General features: G+C 41.7%; 1 protein-coding gene across 4 annotated transcripts in view; it reads right to left on the bottom strand.

The window, feature by feature from the left end:
- Positions 1-23065, bottom strand: part of TNRC6C (trinucleotide repeat containing adaptor 6C) — a 129195-nt gene that overhangs the window by 66019 nt on the left and 40111 nt on the right. For all 4 annotated transcript variants that reach the window (XM_068530447.1, XM_068530448.1, XM_068530449.1 and 1 more), the window contains exons 2-3: positions 17636-17735; positions 16865-16886 (exon numbers count right to left, since the gene is read on the bottom strand). In XM_068530447.1, coding sequence (XP_068386548.1) covers positions 16865-16886; positions 17636-17698 — 85 coding nt within the window. In that variant the 5' untranslated portion in view covers positions 17699-17735. The remainder of the gene's footprint in view (positions 1-16864; positions 16887-17635; positions 17736-23065) is intronic.

Here is a 23065-nt window from a genome sequence, read left to right as displayed (position 1 = left end):
ATGATGCTATTACTCAAGAAAACAAAGGGAACACTTTAAGGTGAAGAGATTATTTGATCACTCTCTTAGAAACCCAGGTGCTTTTAATATAGCCTAGCACTGAGCTGCGAGAACACAACGCTCTCTCTGTTACACTGTCAACACAGACTGGGTGAGCTGCGCACCTCTTCTTCTTCCTATTTGCTCTGCTGGCCCTCTGACCAGAAGCAAGAAGCAGACTTCCAATCTCTGGCCTCATTCCTCTGCCCTGGACTCTCCGGAGAGGCCAGCCAGGTTCACGATTATGACCATCATCTCTAGGCTGACACCCAAATACTGTCTGTTCTCTATTGTCCCTAGCTCTAGTTCAGCCTTGATCTTCAGTTGTGTACTGGACGGTGATGCTTGGAAGCTGTCACCCTTCAACTCAAAGTACCCAAAAGGCCAAACAGGATTTCCTGGTCTGCGCCCAGGATGGTGCTGATCGTTGTAGGAAGGCACTGAAGCATAAGGGGTTTCTCACCTAAGTGAACCAACAATCAACAGGGGAAATAAAAGTTACAAGACACAGAAGCATGCGGTATAGACTGGAAGTTGGTCACTTAGAGGAAAGATAACCATGCACTTACTGCCCAACATGGTAGCCACTAACCACATATGGCTACTGAGCACTTGATGTCTGAACTGAGATGTGCTGTGAATACATACACACTGCATTTCAAAGAGTTAGTACACAAAAATCTCATTAATTTTTATATTGATGTATTGAAATGATAAAATTTTGAATATATTGAATTAAAAATATTAAAAGTAATCTCACCTGTTTCTTTTTAGTTTTAAAATGTTGCTACTAGAATACTTAAAGTTCCTTACGTGGCTCACATTTGGCGCCTGAATTCTATTTCTATTGAATAGCGCTGGTCTAGAAATAGCACTGTCTTCTTAAAGGAGTTAAAGTTTGAGTTGGCTTCTAAGAAATATGTTAAATTTAAATAACTGCTTTCATAAAGGCCCATCAATCGTGGTAGATCACAAGCCTTTTCGGGTGAGAGATTTTCCCTTACAGCTCTGTACCAACTGAAGTACTAGCACCTTATCTCACAAACAGAAGAATGTCACTAGATATTTGCAAAGTAGCAAGCGAGACCAAGGGCCCAGAATACAGAGCAAGCACAGTATTCCCAATTTACCCACACACTCACTCTCATGGTTGCATTTCCAGCTGCCTGAGATACTAGTGTTATGGCTGGTGGTCTGCGGGGTGGGGTCACCCTGGATGCTGAGGAAAAGGAAGAGAAGCGTCACTCGGCAGAGGGACGAGGGAGAGGGAACCAAGAATCCTGACCCTGCCAAGCTGCACCTCTGGCCTCTTTTACATGAGATAGTGGTAAACCTTCTTTAAGCTAGTATTTTTCAGATCTTTGAAACTAGCAGGCAACTAACAATCTCAACTGAGAGACAGAGAATCTTAAAATCTGGATCTATTCTTAAAATACAGATAAATCAAGTGGTCAGTTTTGACTATCCATCCTCTCTTCAGATCCAAATTTCTCAACCTATCGCTGCCCAGAGAAGTAGGCTAGGGTACCAAGGCAATTCTGACACTCCTCTTCTCAAACAGACCCGGATCTAAGGTGATACCTCAATGAGAGTCTCACAAACCAGTCGAGCTGACACATCACTATTTTCACACGGTGGAACACAGTCAGGCAATGGGAATTTTAGCTCGATTCGTGTGGATCGTCAACAGATGATCTGTTTTATTTCGAAGAGATGAGAATAGCAGCCAGTGAATAACTACAGAGCTAATAAAGAACTTCCAGCAGGCTGGACACTTTGGTTCCTTTCTTTAAAATAAACCTTTACTTTTTTCTTTTAAATGAGAGCGACACCTGCTGGCGAAAAGGTAAGATGTTAAATCCTTATGTAAGAAAGCGAGTCCTTTCAACAATTTTCTTTCCAAGAAACAATTTTCTGCTTTCACTTAAAAATTTCAGGGGACATTGTCACACCAGGGTCCAAATAGTTTACAAATTCCTACCATTGCTTTTCCAAAACAACAGGCCACAGTATGGGCAGGAAGTTTAGACTGTCCCTTCAGGTCTCTGGGTGACTTCAGGAAGGATCTCCTTTCAAACTTTTGTACTACACCTTGCCATCTCTAGGAGACCAAGACAGAAGGCTCTGCCCTTGCTGACCCAGCCTCCTTAACTTTCATTCTACTCTGGACTACCCCGTTCTCTCTTCTGCTTCTCTAGGCATTTTACATGGCCCAAGCCCCAAAACTGCCATCTGGACGCCGCCCACCCCCCAGACCCCCTGGCCTTCCTTCCACTATGCTATCCACACCTCTGTACCATCCCAACCTTCGGTCTGGTTTCCAGACTGCCTAAAACTGCAGGCTCAGAAAGAGACGAGTTCTGTACCCACTTATGCTATTCCAAGCCCCTACTGCTGCTAACGTTCCTCTTATAATCTAATGTGGTCTGCCCAAAGTCCCTTATAGTAACTGTTTCAAACTTTCCGTACTTCTTCTAAATCCTGATACCCAGCCCCTTCTCTCAATCTCTGGCTGGGACTCTAGGTTCCTGAGATCGATGCTACTCACTCACTCACACACACGAAGCCTTTCTACAGCCCAGCTCCAGGTGCTGGGGCCTTCCAGTGAACAAAAAAGGCAGACTCCCACCTCCTCACCCCCTCCGCTCACATCTCAGCAGGGGAAAATGACAATGAACATGATGCATTTAAGATAAGTAGTCATCAGAAGGTGCTAAGTGCTGTGAAAAACGAGGAAAGCTGGGCAGGGTAACTAAGGGCTCAAGCTGACTTTTCTCATGTTATCTGCCTATCATTTTCACGCCCCACATGTGTCAGTATCCTCATTTATCCTCTCTTTATTTACTTATTTAGGAAATATGTAATGAGCGCCTCTTTTGTGCCAGGCACTGGGTGTGTTGAGGAAAATAAATAGATACGGTTCCCGTCCTTGTAGTTTATAGTCTAGTAAGAGATACTATCTTAAAAATGATTCCACAAATATACAAGTTGCCACAAACATGATAAAAGTGATAGGATAAAAGAACGTAGCTTAGGCTAGGGACTCAGAGAAAGCTCCTCTGAGGAAGTGACAGCTAAGCTGGGCCTGGAAAACTGTTGGCTGGGTGGAGCGCGTCTGCGAGCTCACTCCCACCAGCTGGGACAGGGCATGGGAGGGTCTTGAAATGGGAAAGGGCTTCCGTGCTTTCAAGGTCTGAAACAAGGCTGGTGTGGCTGGAGCTTAGTGCCCAAGGGAAGAGCTGCTGGACACAAGGCTGGAGAGGCAGGCGGGGACTTTGTAAAGATTCTGGACCCCATCACTTGGCCGACGGCTGGAAGAGCACTCGGGGCAGCCCGTGGAGGGCGACCCCGTGGTGCTCCTGTCCCGGCTGCAGCACACTGACAAGTCTGGAGCCTCCGGTTTCGGGCAGAAGTTCTCTGGGGACAGGCTCCTCTGATTACAAACTCACAGAGAGTCCAGGATGTTGCGACCACCACTGGCTGTTTAAACTCAACAAGCAGGTGACCTTGATCAAGAACCTGTCTGTGCAGGTTCCAGAGCCAGGCGGTCCTGCCTGACAGCACCTTCCCGGCAGCCACGGCCCAGGGCAGCAGCACCCTCATTGTCTTGTTCTATAAACTTGGGAGGTTCGGTTCCCGCTATGAGGTACCTTGCGCTGCTTATCAGAAACTTCACAGAGCAGGGGAGGGTGGGGTGCCCAGTGTGTTGAGGTGTTTCCATCTTATTACCCAAGTCATACTACAAGACATTCTTTGTAAAAAAAAAAAAAATTATTTGGAAATATTTAAGATGTACAAAAAGGCATAAAGACCAAATAGTCAACAAACCTCCATGGAGCCAATCTCCAGCTTAAGAAAGAAAATGTTGCCAATTCCACCAAAGGCTCTTCTCTCCCCCTCCCCGGCTTCATACTCCACCTCCTCCCAGGAGACGGTGGCCATGAGCACTTTGGGGTTTATCATTCCCATGTGCTTCTTCTCTTCAGATGCAGTGTAGTGGCTATGGGCATAGACTCATCTATTTAAATCTCAGCTCTGCCACTTACTGGCTGGTGACCCTGGGCAAGTCACTTAACTCTCTGCCCCTCAGTGGTGCCACATGTAGAAACGTAGGTAAGTGGAGGATGCAGTGAGGGTAACAATACCTCACTGAGAGGGTTCTCTGAGGAGTGAACATTAACATATGTAAAGAGTCGTTTTAGGATAGTGTCGGGCACATAGCGAGTGCATGATAAGTGTTTATGTTACAGAAAAAATTCAATTACACTTATTGAAGATGGTAAAGCAGAGTTGATTCAGGACCATCACAATGGGACCACTGTAATGGGATTTTACAGTGTGGGAGAGAGATTGGGCTCAACTCGGAATATAGCATGGGCAAGTGGGAACTGAGAGCTAAGGAGCAGGGGGTGACGGTGTCAGTGGATGGAAAATACTAAGAGGAAGCATCAGGGGTGAGGGGGCATTCTGGCTAAACCAACCTAACAGGATTCTTGCTGCAGGCGGGTGGGGTGGGGGTGGGGTGGTCGTCAGACATCACCTGGGCGATGGTGGAGGAGGAGGAAGGAACCTGGTTAAAGCAACCCAGCGGGGCTCTTGCTAAAACTAGATTTTTACAGGGAGGTGCAGAGATGGGCCTAAGAGAAGGTCCAGGAGCCTGAGAAAGGTTTGGTCAAACAAAGAATCTTTGTCAGTCTTAATAATCCTCCTCCTCTCAGAAGCAATGGGAAGTATTTTAGGCTGATTAAAAACAAAAACCAACTTACATTAAATGAACTGCAGATGATGAAGTAAACAAGGGAAGAAGGGAGGCAACACTCAAAGAGGTTAGGCCAGGCGACAACTTGGGACAGACAATGACGGTTGCACCCAGGATCATCGGAGCACTAGATCTCCAGTCTGGCCCTAGACGTCTCCCGTTAATTTGGGTCTCTCATTCCCACGGTTTGAGAAGTGTGAAGCACTATACAAATGTTATTAACGAACAGCCACCCCAGACTTTTAAAAGCCTTACAGAGCAGCAATCAAAGGTGCCTGCTCCCCGACAGGCACACCAGCGACAGGCACACCAGTGGCAGGCCCCGCAGGGGTCGGTTCACAGCTGCAAGGAGGCATGTGCGCGAGGGATCCGGCAGTGACCAGGCGCTCCGTCCGCTGCGCCAGCTCCAAGTGTAAGCACGGCCCTGGAGGTGGTGGAGGTCTCCGCATGGGGTCCCGGTTCCTATCACTGTCTTGGTGGTGGGGAGAGGCAACGCTGGTGGCAGCTTCCTGACGGCTGGGCTGCGGCAGTGACACTGTGCTCTTGAAGCCAGCAGTGCCAGCGGGGCCTCCTGACTCTTCCCCAGGGAGCAGCTCTTCTGGAGGACCCTTTGGGGAGTCATATCTGCCTCCCAGCCTAGGGCACCACCCTCTCACTGGTTTTATAAGCACCCAATTCCCTGTACTTAAACTCATTTCTGCTTAAAATAGCTAGAGTGGTTTCTATACCTTTCAATTCAGCTCTGGTTAAGAGCACAGATTTTTTTTTTTTTTTTTAGGAAGTAGGACATTTAAATCTTTCATTCACCTAGACGGTATCACAGTATATGGTATGAGCTAGATATTCAACTAATGGCATTTACTGTAACGGGACTTACCTACGTACACCTGGATTAGACTCTCAGAGGCTACCTCCATTAGCCTAAAGTATGCTGACAAGCAGGCATGCAATGGGTTATAGAAGTATATTTTAAAAGTAAGTTTTTATAGGTAAATGTTAACCTAAAGGGACGTTTTAACCTACACATTTCAATACGTCTTATTTCTGAAATTTGGATGCTTCTACAATTGGTGTATAAATTTAACATATTTTCCTTATTCACCCTCCAACTCCATCAATAAGACATTATTAAATCAATGGTATGCCCTATAATTGATGGTATCTTAGAACTTAAGAAACAGATGTTTTTATATGATAAAGCACAGAATTTCTCTTATGCATAAGACACCACACAATGACAAAAAAGGAAAAATATTTTAAAATCATGCATTAATTCTAGCCATTTCAGAATATATACTCCAAGATTCAGAGATTCTTAAAAATTTAAATTTACTGAAATGTATATGTTAACTGTTCGCAAAATGTGACTATGAAAGAGAACTATTCTCCTGTGCTGAAATAATCAGTGATTCCGAGGAATATTTTCATTATTACAATTACTTCTGCAACCTCTACAGCAACAAACATTGTAGCGAGACGTTCCCTTAGAACAACAGAGATGCAAGGAGAAGACAGCTATGAGCATTGGTCCATCTGCTGTGTTTATCGCAGACCCGGTGGGGTACAAAGCGGTGGCCTTCTGTTTGTTCTGTTGATGGCTTCTGGCTGATCTGTCACCATAGCAACTTTTAGAGTCCAACTCAAATGAGCACAAATTCATTAGCTACTAACTACATTAACTTCGTGTCTGCTGCTAATGAGAAATGCTGTTCAGAGTTATTTTCTATTCTAATGGATTATAGTTACCTCTCTGAAAGGTATTAAATTAAATTAAACGCTACTCTTAATGTATCAGACTGGATAATATGTTACAGTAAAATTATTTTAATAAAGGCTACTAACAAGAAGAATCATTTCATTAAAAGGTTACCTTAGGGACTTCCCTGGTGGCGCAGTGGTTAAGAATCTGCCTACCAATGCAGGGGACACAGGTTCGAGCCCTGGTCCGGGAGACCCCACATGCCACGGAGCAACTAAGCCCATGTGCCACAACTACTGAGCCTGTGCTCTAGAGCCCGAGAGCCACAACTACTGAAGCCCATGTGCCTAGAGCCCGTGCTCCGCAACAAGAGAAGCCACCGCAGTGAGAAGCCCGCACACCGCAACAAAGAGTAGCCCCCGCTCACCGCAACTAGAGAAAGCCTGCGCACAGCAACGAAGACCCAACGCAGCCAAAAAATAAATAAAATAAAGAAATAAATAAATTGAAAAAAAAAAAAAGGTTACCTTGTTTTGGTCCTTGGATTCTTCTACTCTAAGAAAATGTATTACTTGTCACACCGGCAAATGTTTCTAGGTTCTTTTAAACATCGGCTAGCTGATTTAGAAAATCAAAATCGAAAATTTTGATAACAGCATATGTTAAAGCCAAGTAGTCAATACAGCGTTACCATATATTGGCTTTACTATAACCTTGTCAATACGGACCATCAACTGAAATACTCCCCAAAGAGGTGACACACTGGACAGACGTGAAGGGTAAAGAAAGTCCAGTGAGTGTACAGCTTCTATGTCTGACCTCTTCTCTCTACACGCAGAATCAACTGGAGCTGAATAAGCTCTGGAAGCAAACAGCAAATCCGAAATCTCATGAAACAGAGGTTTTAAGTGGGATTATGTCTCACCAGTGTTCCAGTGTTCTCCCAGGACATGTATATTGCCTTGTGCAGGAGGGCTGTGTGCCTGTGTCTTAATAAATTAATAAATTGTGGAAATGAACTTATTTACAAAACAGAAACAGACACACAGACATAGACAACAAACTTACGGTTACCAAAGGGGAAAGGGGGTGGGGGAGGGATAAATTAGGAGTTTGGGATTAGCAGATACAAACCACTATATACTGGGTTGGCCAAAAAGTTTGTTTGGGTTTTTCTGTACCGTCTTATGGAAAAACCCAAATGTAAAATAGATAAACAACAAGGTCCTACTGTATAGCATAGGGAACTATATTCAATATCTTGTAATAACCTACAATGGAAAATAATCTGAAAAAGAAAAAAAATATGTATAACTGAATCATTCTGCGGTACACCTGAAACACTGTAAATCAACTACACCTCAATAAAATAAATAAATCATGGAATAGCAATAATCCTGAGATGTTTTTCCCCCACAAAGTGCAGAATCCTACATCCTGCCAGAAGAGGGAGCCCAAGTTTCTCCAACATTTAGTCAGAGAAGGCAGGGGATCGGGAGGGAAATTGCCCATATTGCTAATTTATTTTGAAAAGCCTCCTTACTGTTCTTAGGAAAAGGAATGTTCCACCTCTGTCACGCCCTGGTCTCCATCTACCACTTTCACCTCATCTCACACCACTCTCTCCCCCTTGCTGTTGGCTCCTAGGCCCTGGCGGCTTTTTGTTTGCTTAGGGTCCAGCCAGCCAGCCTTTGCGAGCGTTGCTCCCTCTGTACGTGGGAGCCCTTCGCCCTCTCTCCACTCTCCCGGGCCCAGGTTCTCGTCATCCTTCAGATCTCAGTTGAAGCACCACTCAGTTGCCTTCCCTAATCCCAGCCTAGTCCAGGCTCCTGTGTTCTGTGCTCTCATTCATCAATGCTCCTCTCCTTCACGGCAGTTGGTAACGATACCTATAGCATTGTGACTGTGTGACTGATGTTTATGTCCATTCTCCATAAGACTCTAAGTTCCAGGAGAGTGGGAAATATATCTATTTGTTTTTTTAATAAATTTATTTATTTTTTATTTTATTTTATTTAGTTTTGGCTGTGTTGGGTCTTCGTTGCTGCACGTGGGCTTTCTCTAGTTGCGGCAAGCAGGGGCTACTCTTCGTTGCGGTGCACGGGTTTCTCATTGCGGTGGCTTCTCTTGTTGCAGAGCACGGGCTCTAGGCGCGCAGGCTTCAGTAATTGTGGCGTGCGGGCTTCAGTAGTTGTGGCTCGCGGGCTCCAGAACGCAGGCTCAGTAGTTGTGGCGCACAGGCTTAGTTGCTCCGTGGCATGTGGGATCTTCCTGGACCAGGGCTCGAACCCGTGTCCCCTGCATTGGCAGGAGGATTCTTAACCACCGCACCACCAGCGAAGCCCCTATATCTATTTTTTAAATCTTTTTCTCCCCACAGTGAACAGCACAGCGCAAGGCAAATAGTAGGTGTTTAATAAATATCTGCTGGATCAGATGGTGAGCGGCCCGGTTGGCCTCTGGGCTCTGCCCACTCTGTCAACATGAGCCCTCCTCCCTACCCCCACCCATCAGCTTAGCATCTGCAGGCTGAACTGTGCAGCGGTCTCACTGCACCCGCTGTCTCCAGCTCTCTCTCCAACTGTTTAATCCACCTTCAATCTGGTGCTTTCGGTGATCTTTCTAAAACATAAATCTCATGATGTCACTCCCCCACTGAGAACTCTCCAATGACTCTCCTTTTTCATAGGGTAGGCTCACACCTGATGAACGGGTTTGGGATGACTGGCATAAGGCATCCCTCCTCGTCCTTGTCTCCACAGCTAAGTTAGGGGTCAATGGGAAGAGCGGCCCAGCTCCAGCATGCATTTATCTCACTCTCAATCAGTACTGTCCTTTCCCCCAGTTTTCTCACTTATTTTTAAAAACAGGTTATCTTTTCTCATAGAAATATAAATATAGGATGAAAAGATGATCAAATGAATGTAACTTAAATCCTTTCAGGTAGAAGATGTGGGATAAATAAATCACAACACCCAGAACATTTTATTGCATTCACTTGCTTATATATCCATTTGCTAATACAGCCAACTCTTCCCATTAATATATCTCTTTGAGAACAGAGAACTTACCTCTGCTGTCTGATAGGTATTTATAAACTATTTATTAAATTAATTAGTGAACTAACTTGACAACTCTAGGTGATAAAATGTGACTAATATTTAGCTAATTTATTAATGCAATCTTTAGTATGTTAAAGCTAGATGAAATGTGATCACAATGGAAAGTGCATAACTATCATACAAATAACTGCAGGCACAGAAAGAAAGGGAAATGACTGAGGCATGCAGAAAACTAAGCTGCAGTGATGAGACTTTCCGGCCGAGTCTAGGGGCCAATTTAACATTAGAAACCAATCTGGAGTCAGAAAGCAAATAACTCAGGAAGCAGTGGCAAAATATTTGAATACACATCCACCAAAGAAGATACGCAGATGGCAAAAAAGCACATAAAAGTAATGTTCAACATCATTAGCCATTAGGGAAATGCAAATCAAAACCACAAGGAGATTCCACATCTATTAGAAAGGATAAAATTATGAAGACTGACTTTCCAAGTGTTGATGAGGATGCAAAGAACTGTGAAATGGGACAATCACTGTGGAAAAGTTCTGCAGTTTCTTGAAAAGTTAAACATCCATCTATCATAAGATCTGGCCGTTCTACTCCCACAGATTTACCAAAGAAAAATGAAAGTATATATATATATCCATATAGAGATTTGTACATGAATGTTCATAGGCACTTTATTCATCATTGCTAAAAACTGAAAACAACTCAAATGTCCATGAACAGACGAATGGATAAACATGTGAAAAATCCAAACAATGGAATACTACTCAGAATGGAATAAAAAGGAATGATCTCCTGATACACACAATAACAGGGATGACTCTCACAAGTGTTATTAGGCTGAGTGAAAGCAGCCAAGGGTGCATACTGTACGATTCCGTTTGCGTAACAGTCTAGAAAACCTTCTGTAGTGACAGAAGGTAGATCAGTGTTTGCCCAGAGACTGGCGAGGGGACGGAGGGGTAGGAGAGTTGGGTTGGGAAGGGGCACAGGGGTACTTTCAGGGGTGATGGATGCTGTCTTGATTTCAGGGATGGTTTCACAGGTGTGCCCATGCCAACATTTATTAAACTGTTCTCTTTAAATACATGCAGTTTATTGTATGTCAACTATAACCCAGTAAAGCTCTTACAAAAAAAAAAACAAAGAAAAGAAAGCAATCTGGGCAAACAAATGATTTCTCAGAAAGCAGACTGCCGGCTTCCTTTAGAGCTATAAACTATAACTTTATGCCTGGAGATCATGATTATGTTTAACACTTCAGTGAAGCTATGCTAAATAGAGATGTGGACTTCACCTGAGACCTATCCAGAAGATGCAGTTAAAGGGGCTTGGAACAGACAACAGATAAATTATCACTGGGTTTACTTCCTTTCCTCTAAAATTTGATCAAGAAAGAATATATATATATATATATATATATATATATTTCCTTAGGTTTTTTTTCCAATAAATTTTTATCCTTTTAAATTGTCTACATATTTAGGGGAAAAATACATCTTAATTACTTTCTTTTGTTCCCATGGAAAAAATATTCATGCATTTATTATATCTTCCTTCCCTAGGGATTTAATAGTAAAATTAAATAATTCCTTTAAGCAGAGAGCAATGTGGTTAAAGAATGACATAGATAATATTTAAAATCCTGTAAGATACCATCCCATAAAGATCCCTCATATAACAAATCTCTTAGGAATTTCTTCCAGTCTTATTTGAAAATATCCTAAGTTACTTCTTAAAAGGAACTCACACAGTACTGATGATACACAAACAATATCTACGTCTCCAGTCCCTTCACATGATAGCGGGAAAAATATATAACTGACAACCAGAAGATGAGCGTTCTAGTTCTAGTGCTGCTACTAACTAGCTGTCAAAACTTGTACAAATCATTTAACCTCTTTGAATCTCATTTCCCATCTAACAGGAATTGGATAATCTCTAAGGATCCTTCAAGCTCTAAGATTTTATTAATCTTGTAGACAGGCAAATAAAATGCCATATTTTATAGAAAATATTGTGCTAAGCACGCTGGACTAGATTTTTAGATGCTGCTTTTAAGAGCAACTCATATACTCAAAATAACGTTTGCTTTGGTTATGTGGATGTGAACGTGAATACATGTAAATTCAAGGAACCTGGCCAATTTTATTACACAGTATAACTCAGGAAAACACAGATCTGCTGCTTTATAAATACTAACTGCTGATTATTGTGTTGAGACCCCTGAAGGACTGAGCGAACAGCAATCAACTGCCTCAGCTAAAGAAAAGTGCCACCTAATTGGTGAGGTGCAGAAATCTGGGTTCATTTCTGTTTGTTTTTATCTATATCTGACTATGAAATTGGGAAGGCATGCTTTAAACATCAATTCTCACTTTTTTCACTCATGTTGAGGGAAAGCTTTATAAATATATGTTTAGGGAATTCCCTGGTGGTCCAATGGTTAAGACTCCACGCTTTCACTGCCGAGGGTGCAGGTTCAATCCCTGGTCAGGGAACTAAGATCCCACAAGCTGCACAGCACGGCCAAAAAAAAAAAATATGTATATATATATATATATATATATATATATACACGTAAATATATACATATATATGTACACATGTATGTATGTCTAGAATGAGCCTTAATAGCAGTACAGCACAGTGACCCCCCCCCAAGCCCTTATCACTCAACATAAGGCTACTGAAAGAATATGCTTTCAACTGATTTACATTAACAAAAGCATACAAAAGTTTGCTTAAAATTAACAATTAGAAACTGAATGCATGGAGAAGCTGAATACCTGATTGCAAAACTTAAATTATAGTCCTTTCAAGCAAGATTAGGAAACTAATTAAAATGTATGAATTTTTAAAAGTATATGACTCAAAACCATGAATCATTAATCATATGAAGTTTGAGCCATGTTGGGTCATCAAAATATTCACTTTTATACATGATATAATTAACTTTGAGCTTTTTGTATGAAAACTTATCTATTTTATGAACTTGAGAAAATCTGGCTAAAACCACTAAATTAAATTCTCTTCACATTTATGAATATTACAGTTAATCCTAAAAAACCCCTGTAAATCCAAGAAAAAACCCAGAAGACGATACGGAAAATTTATGCTCATAAGGTCATCACATCACATGGAAAGCTATTATTTTCTCTGCCCAAATTAAGGGCAATGCCTCAAATAAAGAACAGAGATTACTGATTACCAAAGCAAAACCCATTATAAAGTGTCCAACACTTAGACACTAGCTACTCCACAGCAGGGATACAATACACAAGTCAATGGTGTTTCGAAACAGGATTATATCTGATTCCTCTTCCCCCTAACTATGAGAACATCTAGGGTCTCACTAAGGCATTGTGTTCAGCTGGCTCTTTCATTGGTCACCAATGCAAAGACAATGTTTAGAAGAATTTACTAAGGACTGTTTTGTTTCTGAATAGGCTTATACAGAGGTTTTCAAGTTGCTTAGTGCAGCTCCTTGAGGGGCAAGGGATGGGGAAGTGTTTAATTAGGGGAAGCAGCAGAGAGTCCATATAAAATGCATATTTATGTATTCATAAAGAGATGCTTTCAAGGATAGTCAACAAAATGTTAACTGCTAAATATCTCAAGATGGAGGGATTTCTCGTGAACTTTAACTTCTTTTTAGACAATGAGAATATTATTACTTACATTTTTCATCACAGGAGGAAAAATACAGAAAGGATGATTGAAACAACCCCACCCAAGACTAGAAAGCACTGAAGGAAAAGAGTTCCAGTCACAGAAACATGCTCAGATTCCTACGAGTGCAGGATACTCAGGGGTACAGAAGGAGGAGGAAACTGGTGAAAGGTGAGGGTGAGTCCACTATTTGCATAAAAATCTCCAGGGCTTAACTAAGCAGAGAAAATGCAGCTCCCCCCTGACATCAGGGTGGAGGCTGGGCACAAATGCTGGCAGCACAGTGTTTCAAACAAACCGACTCGCTTGCCTGAATCTTAAAACAAAAAGAAAATGACCTTAACAAAGCAATCGCAAGTCAGGATTTGAAAAAACAGGTACTAAATTTAATTTTACTTGTAATTTTGTAAAGCAGAATTTCTAGCACCTGGTTTTCAGATTGGAGTAGGGGAGGAGAAGCATGCTATATATTAGATTAAGCTAATGAAAAAACTTCCAGTGAGATTCAGTTCTCCATATGTCTCTTAAATGAAGATTCATAGTTCAAGTTCAATGGTTATAGCCAGATATAAAAAACTTTTTAAGCATAATTAATGCTATAATGAAGACTCATCTATCAAGAATGGATTAGGCTAGTTATTCTCTAGGAGAAAGCAGAAAGGTATAATATATGTATGTGTATAACATGAAGAGTTCCCTGAAAATGTTTAAAATAAATCAAAATTTAAAGAAGTTAAGTTTCAGTTATTGAGAAAATTAAGTCAAATATAATGCTAAATAGTGGAGGCACTGCTTTACTAATACTACTATTTATGCCATGTGTAATACTGCAGAGCAAGGAAGTTACTAATTGATATGGTCTAGTCATCTAATTATCAAAATAAACTCAATTCAAACTTCTACTATGTTAATTGATTCAGTGTAGTATATAACCTTATTTATAACTGTAGCCTCTCTCTTAAGAGTATTCAACTCCTGGACTCACTCAACTTGCTAAACTCTTTCCTACATTCTAACAACTCAGGGCCCTGAGACTTCTGGGTGCTGCCCTGTGGTGAGAGCAGGGTTCTCCGGCTTCTTGTGGTTCTGAAGTGGGTCATCACATCTGTCCAGGAAGTCAGAGACCTGGCTCGGGAATCAGAGGCAGGACTGACCCAGCTCTGCTACTCACTAGCTCTGTGACCTTATCTAAGTTACCATACCTCTCTGAGCATCCCTTTCCCGATACAGGATTGTTTTGAAGCATGGTAGGTACTGAGATACAGTAAATGCTTAATGAATGTCTGTCGTGTGCCCTTCCTGGATGCCGTAAGTTCAGGAAGCTTCTGGGCACATCAGCCCTGCTGTTCACTAGCTATACAGTCTTGGGGGCATTGGGCAAACTCTCAGAGCTTCAGTTTACTCGTGTGGACACTGCAGACAGTGCCAACAACAACTGGAACTAATACATATACAGGGTCTGTCTGAAAGCAGCTGCTGATGAGGGTGCCGGTCTCAGGCCTCCTGACTGTGCACACAGAGCAAGGAGCTGGGCGTGTGAGAGAGCGCAGGGCAAACCTGGCCCTGCCCTTCTGGCTGCACAGAATAGAGTAGGGGAAAGACTCGCAAATGCCAGAAGGTTAGAAAAGCGGACCTACTGCTCTGTGTGAGCACTCATACTATTCCTACAATATATCTCAACGTTCGGTCAGGCCCAGCTTGTGTTATTTAACACACATGTCCAGTTGGAAATTCAGAACCACCATCTTGCAGGCAGTTAATTTTGACAGGAACCAGTAATAATGGAGAGTCTGAGAAAAAGTTAGACCTTGGTGCTGCTAATATTTATTAATGAATTACCTAGCAGCGCTGTTAGATTATTTATAATTCAAAAAGCATTTTTTCATTGTTTAGAAGGACGTTAATAATCATCATTATGTTCCGAGGCTAGTTATAGTTAGTACAGTTACTGACAAATTGTATCCAAGGGAGCTGTATTTTAGAGAAGATAAAAGGAAAAGATAAAAACCCAGGAGGGTTTGGAGTCAGCAATGAAAATACTCATCAGAACAGTAATAGAAAATAATAACTCTGTGTAAGGTGGCAGGACAATGTAATTCATGATCGCTATACAATCATAAGCAATTTGTTATTATTTCAAGAGAAAATAATTATTATGACAGTGACAACAGAACACTGCTGGTACTGAATCAGGTTGTAAAAACTTCTCAAAATGTTAAAAAAAAAAAAAAAAGGAAATGGATGATTCAGAGCAACAATTCTGTACTTTTAAGTGACAATTTTAAGAATCCATTATTTCTCATTCAAGATCATAATTTCAAAACAACCACGTACCACAGCCCTTTGGGCCCTTCTGACAAGTGTTTTGTAAATTCACACTACCACTGAGAGTGTAAGAGAGAAAAACATCCTTTTTGAAAACTATGCTATCTTTAAATATTCTTTTACATGAAATCCATCTCTTACCGTGGCTCTGCTGTGGAAGCTCTGCGGCCGCCTGCGCTGGGGCCAGACGCCCAGGCTCCCTTGAGGCCTGTCCTTACACTAACTCGAGGCCAAGAGCAAGCCACGTAAGTCACACTATCGGCCTCAGTTTCTTCATTGTCAATTAACACCTGCCCTGCTCAATTATGAAGTTCAAATGAGATAACATAAACTCTACTTTGAAAACTATAAATGTCAAACAAAAGTGGAGCCTTTGCTGTGGCGCTGCCTGAGACACAAGCCTCTGCAGAGCATGTCTCTGTGTCTACAATGATATGTGACAGTCCAACAGAAATAAAACTTACAATTAATCACAGGCAACCTCTAGTGAGCACCAGCTCTGTGCCAGGCACCAAGCCTTGTCCGTGTGGATCTCACAGAGTCATAAGATAGCTCTATGAGGTGGGAACCATTCACCCCTTACCCTTCTCACTGTAAATATGAGATACCCAAGGCTTAAAGATGTGAAGTGCCTTGCCCCAAATTAAACAGAGCCGGTCTGTGCGAGTCCTGAGCGTGTGCTTCCCAGCACCGGACAGTCCCTGAACACATCAAGTACGAAGTGAGGAGGCTCTGAGCGCGGCTTCCCTCTGCTTGTCCCCCAGCACGTCACACAGAGATGCCCAGGTTCCTGTGGGAACCACGTACGTTCCTACCCACACCCACTAAGACAACCAGACGCCAATTCTGGACTTGTAAAATAAAAAAGAAACCTTTCACACATTATTAAGCAAAAAGGGAAGAATATAGAAAGAATATACCTCTTTTTATTATAAATAGTTGGCAAAGAGAAATTGGAAGCTTTAAAAAAATTCAATATCCTTTGGCTGTTCTTACTCAAATTGGACCAACTTTATCAGCTTAATCCTTGATTGGTGGAAATCAAACCAAAGGGAAATTATAAAGCATTGTTTAGAAAGGTAATATAACATTCTTTAGGCATTTTAGATTAAGCATATGCCAATTAAATGCAGATGTAAAACCAGTGATAAATGAGGAATTTCACAGGGAATAGTAAGAAGCAGATTCAAAGGCAGGGTGAGATTTTTTTGTTTTTAACCACCAATTTAAAAAAAAAGTCATCATCATAAACTTTGGTACTGTCATAAAACGTATCCCCCCAAAATAAAGTAAACTTACCTTTGGTTTTTTGATCAGCAGCCTGAAAAAAAAAAAATCAGAAACTCTTTAGGAATAATGTGTAGAATGTACACATCCATATGAAAGTTTATAAGCAGACTTTAATATTGGAAACTTTAAAAACAAGTTTTTGCCCAGTTACCTTATTAAAATTTACTACTGGGAAAAATGTATAATTGTCTACATTCTATTAATTATGTGCCAATATTGATCTAAAGGCAAAAAAATCTATCTGGAAGCTCATTTAAGCTCTGTATTTTAATACAAACTAAAACGTATACAGTTTTAACTATAAGATGCATTAAACCAGGCAAGAACAATACAAATGGCATAACTTGGTACATTAAATGCCCTAAAATTCAAGCATGACCATAAGATTTACAGTAGGACTTTAAATTTTAATATTTACTAGAACAAGTTGTAAAAGAACACTTGCCAAAGCTGCAAAAATTATTTCTAGCTTTTCAAACAAAATCAGTTAAATGGCCCTTAGACAGGGTTGCTCTGGACAGTTCAGTTTAAGTAAAATAGCATGGACATTCTTTACTACCAATGACTAAAATCAAAGTCCTTCAAAACACAGCTCTAGTATTTCTCATTCCTTAAAAAAGACATTCTGTGGCTGTCACCCTTTATCTATGTCACTAGCACTCTAGATTGAGCACACTGAATTTTAAAAGTAATAACCGAACCTCTGTACTGCAGTGGCTATGATAACGCGGTGAGACACGAGTGATGACAGAAACAATGAACTAGGAACTCTAGCCAAACCTTTTTCTGAGCACCTTCCTTCTTTTTCTTTTCTTCCTGCTTTTTCTTTTTCTTTTCTTCCATCAAACGTTCCTCTTTTTGTGTTTCTTGTTCTTTCTCCCTATTAAAAATAAAGTGGTATTAGTATAATGTCCATTTTAAAATTAAAAAATGAAAAAACGGGCTTCCCTGGTGGCGCAGTGGTTGAGAATCTGCCTGCCAATGCAGGGGACACGGGTTCGAGCCCTGGTCTGGGAGGATTCCACATGCCGCGGAGCGACTAAGCCCGTGAGCCACAACCACTGAGCCTGCGCGTCTGGAGCCTGTGCTCTGCAACAAGAGAGGCCGCGACAGTGAGAGGCCCGCGCACCGCGATGAAGAGTGGCCCCTGCTCGCCGCAACTAGAGAAAGCCCTCGCACAGAAACGAAGACCCAACACAGCCAAAAAATAAATATAAATAAATAAATTTATTTAAAAAAAAAATGAAAAAACATTAGCTACAGAAAGTTTTTAAGTCAAACAGAGTTTCACGCGTAGCATAAAGAAGGACATTTTTGAGAAGCGGTGTTAGAAATGGACCTTCAGCCCTCCCCCCACCAGCTCCACTTCTCTGTTAAGTACTAGAGCACGTGGCCCTGACTTCTTTGGCGGCGGTCATTCACTGGCCCACATCTGTTGAACACCAACCTTTTATCAGGCAGTGTACCAGGAATTAAGGGTACAAGATGGAGAAAGACATAGTCCCCAGAGTCCAGCCCCAGACCAATATTTCTACAAGTGCTGTCTCAGGGACCACCATCATCAGAATCTACCTATTAAAAGTGTAGATTCCTGGGTCCCACACTAGCCCAACCAAATCAGAGCCTTTGGAGGTGCTTCTTATGCACACCTTTTATGTTGGCTGGACAAAACAATTGTTTTTTAAACAAAGATCCCTACACAGCATGGTGAGCTACTATAAGGGTACACTGGAACATGGCACAGAGCAACACTTGGAAGAGTCAGGTAGCCTATGAGCTACGGCTTAAATGCGGCAAAAGTGTTTGGCTGGCATGGGGTGCTGTGTCAGTTATCAATTCACTGCCTGTCAGCTCCAGATTCACCCTCCAGCACGCGCTTTGCCAATAATGGACCTGTCCCCTCAAGCACTTCTCCTTCCCTGTGAGTGCAATGCAGAGGTTTCCCAGTGAAGGGCGCTAGAGGGGCTTGCAGCAGCAAGGGGCCGTCCCACTGTCTCTGGAAGCTGCAGGGTGGGGTCAGCATGTGGCTATGAGGACACCTGGTGAGGACCCCAGCCACGGACCAAGAAAGGGCAGTCTCTAAGCAAACTTGCAGCTCTGGCGTGATCTAGTGTCACTTTCCAGTGACCCTATCAACACAGACACTGTGCACTGCGGGCCTCCTGCTACTCGCCCCACTCCCACAGCAGTCTCTGTGGCCTTCTCCTAATGATGTGGCCACGGCCCTCCTGACGGGGATGCCACGTGCTTCGTGCCCGTGGCACTGCCACTGCCACGTTGTCTGCACACCTGCACGCCTGGCCATCAACTGCAGCTCGCCACCAGGAGGGCTGCCACCAGGGCTCCCACCTCCTGTGTGCCCGTGTGGCGGGCTACCGGCTTTCCCGGGCTGGAGGAGTGCTTCCTGCTGCCAGCAACTGCCCACTGGCTGACCTGGGAGAAGCTGGGAGCCACTCTGCCATCTAGGGGGCTGCACCTACAGCTTCTTCAGTGAGTGTGAGGGAAATCTCAACCTAGCGTCCGTTTGTACATATTTGTCCGTTTATTTGAATACCATCGTAATAAAAGTAACTTAAATCAACAAGGTGGCGGTGATGGGGCACTTAGAGATTATTCTTCCTTTAAAACAGTGGTTCTTGGCTGCTCATCAGAATCACCTGGGAAGTTTTAAAAACTTCCAATGCCAAGGCTGTATCCCTTTTCAGTGAAATCAGGGAATTGAACTCAGACATCAGCAGTTTTAAAAGCTTCCAGATGACTCCAACGTCCAACCAAGGCTGAGAAACAACTTTTAAAAGGAAGTCAGTACATTTCCCAAGCTTGGGAACCAGCTATTATTCATTACCTTAGATGATACTTTCCAGGAATATTTTCATGTTAAAGGATGCAGAGACACTCAGAAATCTGTGTTTAAATATTCTTACAAGGTACAGGCAAGCCCTGTGAGTGATGGGTTGGTGCTGTAATCACCACGCTACTGGCACACATCTAGGGAAAAAGTGAACAAATAAAAACTAGGAATGTAGTGGCTGTCCACCGCTACTGTTATACTTTGTTAATCTACAGCATAACGAAAGCCTTAAGTCATCTTCAGATATTAAACTTAATAAAGAAGGCAAGTAGAGCTACATTTAAAAAAAGGTATTCTATAGAAGATGGAATAAAAATGATTTTTGCTTGATTGGATTACTCTGAAAGTTAAATTAATTAGAACCAGCTAATCCCCCAGCAGTACAGTTAAGGTTTTACTGTACTGGTAAAATAAAATGCTGTAAATAAACAGCTCACGTAGCCCTGAGATATCTTACACTTTCCTGCCTGAGCTCATGTTCCTATGACAAAGCACGATTCAAATGTATGAACTTTAATAAAGTTTTATCTAATATCCCCCTAACCAGCACTAATTTCTTCTACCTCTAACTCCTGGTATACAATTCCTGCAATTTTTCATTAATAATTTTTAAAAAATCAACACTGAATCTCATTTTTATTTGTACAGTAATAGACGCTCATGAGAAAACATAAACGGTACAAAAGATACGTTAACAAAAAGACAGATTCTCCCTTCTCCAGTGTCCGCAGGCTCTCTCCTTGGAGGTAAGGAGTTTTTTTTAAGAACATTCTCTCTCTATGTGAATATACAGTTGTGTATCTTTAAAAATGCTTGGATCCCTATTCCTTGACTTATCAATTTGAGATAGTAACAATTTAATTTCTATAATGTTGGATACAGATTTGGTTCTTCAGACCCCTATCTTCCAGCCCATCACGGCTTTGAGTTCAAACGATGAATGGCATTTGCTTTAAAAACAGTATGCTAATGTTCGCTGCAGAGCTAGGTAGGGTACTGTGAGGACATTTAACTTCTTGTGTAGCTGCTTTTTTTCTAGAGTTCCTAACTGTTCTTCTTTTCCTCTTGCGATATCCTCCTTACAAAAACTGTTTCTGTTTTTTGCACATCCGCCCTCCTCCAGTTTAAAGACATGAGCCCTCTGCTCAACTGCATTCCCCAAACTCCTCTCCGGAGCCTCAGTCCAGCTCACTCTGGGCCGGGAGCACTCTGCTAGAGTTTTCTAATATCCTCTAGTTATTTTATTAAAAAAAAAAAAAATTTAATTGTGGTAAAATATACATAAAGTTTGCCATCTTAACCATTTTTACGTGTACAGTTCAGTAATGTTAGTCCCATGGTTGTACTACCAATCTCCAGAACTGTTTTCATCTTGCAAAATTGAAACTCTGTGCCCAAGAAACAACTCCCCACTACACGCCCCCTCTCCCCAGGCCGTGGCAACCACCATTCTATTTTCTGCTTCTATTGACTAACCCTAAGTACCACGTTGTGGGTTTGATTTGCATTTCCCTAATGATAGTGATATCAAGCATCTTTTCATATGTTTCTTGGACATTTGTGTATCTTTGTGGAGCCTACTCTTTTACCGTAGTTTATGTATTCCTTATTTTTAACTCTGTATCTCTGTGTCATTTCTATCAATCCAGATTGATACAGTGGGAAAGGAGGAGCTAACAGGCTAAGCAGAAGGAACAGTGTGTGCAAACTCCCCATCATCGCCCATCCATGAATGCTGACCTAAACTTACTAATTCGGTCATCTTGTGACTTCCCTTGTCTTCCGCCTTGAATGATGCCCTCAGTTATGCCGGAATTGGCTACCTTTTTGTTTCACTGATGGTTTGGCTGAGCATAAATTCTAGGCTGAAAATCAAGTTTGAATGCACAGTGCCCCTGTACTCTAGCATCCACTACCTACTCAAGAGAAGTCTGATGTCATTTTGCTTTTTTAGTCCTTTCTAGGTGATTTCCCCCCCTCCAAAGCTTCTTTTCACCCCTGGGATTCTGAAATTTCATGATGATGTGCACCTTGGTATCTTTCTCCCCCATTATTTGTGCTTAGTATTTGGCTGATGCTTTCCATATAGAGACATTTCTTTCAGTTCTCTATTTTATTGAAAACATCTTCTGTTTTCTGAACAACACATATTAAGTTTCTTGGAGGGATCATCATAATTTATCTTTATGTTTTCTACTCTTTTTTGTTATTCTCAATTTTCTGAGTGCTTAACTGAACTTGGTGTTCCAGCCCTTCTACTGAGCTTCTTATTCCATGATATTAAAATTTTATATAACTTCCTTATTCTCCAGTTGCTCTTTTCCCACAATACCGGGTTCTTGTTTTATGGACGCAAATCATTTTTATGCTAGCAGAGGATATGAATTAGGGTTTTTCTGAAGTTCTGCTAAATTTTCTGCATTGTTTCCTTTCTGAACAGTTCTTCCCTTAGACTCCCTTTGATGTGAGAGACTTTTCTCAATTGTCTGGTCATCTTTGGTTTGACCATTCAGGCTTGAAAAAAAAAAACCCAAAAAACCAGTTAGTTTTGTGTGCATGGGCTGGACTTGTTTCCTCATTGGCTTTGCTTTAGGGAGACAGGTTGGGGAGCTGGCTATTTCGCTAAAGTAGCCTCAAAGGCGAAAACATGCAGCCTTTCCCCTGATTACCAGAGTGCTTTATTCAAAGTATTAGCTAGTAGACTTTAACCACCTAGAACTGCTGAAATTTTAGATGTCATTATTCTGCATTCTGACCATAACCTCCTCTCCTTACTATTTCCACTGTACCCATTCATTATCTTTTACCAAAGACTCCTATTCCTTGTCTTCCATTTTCTTCTAAGCTATTTTCATCAGTTCCTTTACCAGAGAGCCTAAACCTTAAGATCATCTCATATGTTCACTAATTCAGTCACTCAGGAACTATACAACTAGCATATGCTATTTACTGTGGTAGGCACCAGGGACAAAAAGAGGGATTGATTCATTTAACAAATATTATAGCAGAGATTACAGCAGTGACAAGGCAGAGTTCATACGCTTTTAAGGATATTCATATAAATAATGCATCAAATAAATGATCACTATTACAACAGTCATATGTACAAAATGCAACGAGAACATAAAAGTCTGCTGGGTGATGCCCTCCTGCTTATGTTATCTTTCTACTATAGTTAAGGGGGTGTTATGTCTTGCTTTTAATGAACATTGTGTGCTTCCTTCTGTACTCTGGGCTGTAAGTACCTTGGTGGCAGGACTGTCTTCTGTCTCTGTGGCACCAAGAAAAGCCTGTCATCATTCACGACATTTCTAGTACCAACTTCTGGTCCATAATCTCAGGTGAAATTTATACTGGAA

Source organism: Eschrichtius robustus, chromosome 20, assembly GCF_028021215.1.
Source record: "Eschrichtius robustus isolate mEscRob2 chromosome 20, mEscRob2.pri, whole genome shotgun sequence".
NCBI classification, from domain to species: Eukaryota; Metazoa; Chordata; class Mammalia; order Artiodactyla; family Eschrichtiidae; genus Eschrichtius; species Eschrichtius robustus.
The sequence above is the reverse complement of the archived record's forward strand: the minus strand, read 5'-3'. Positions and strand labels throughout refer to the sequence as shown.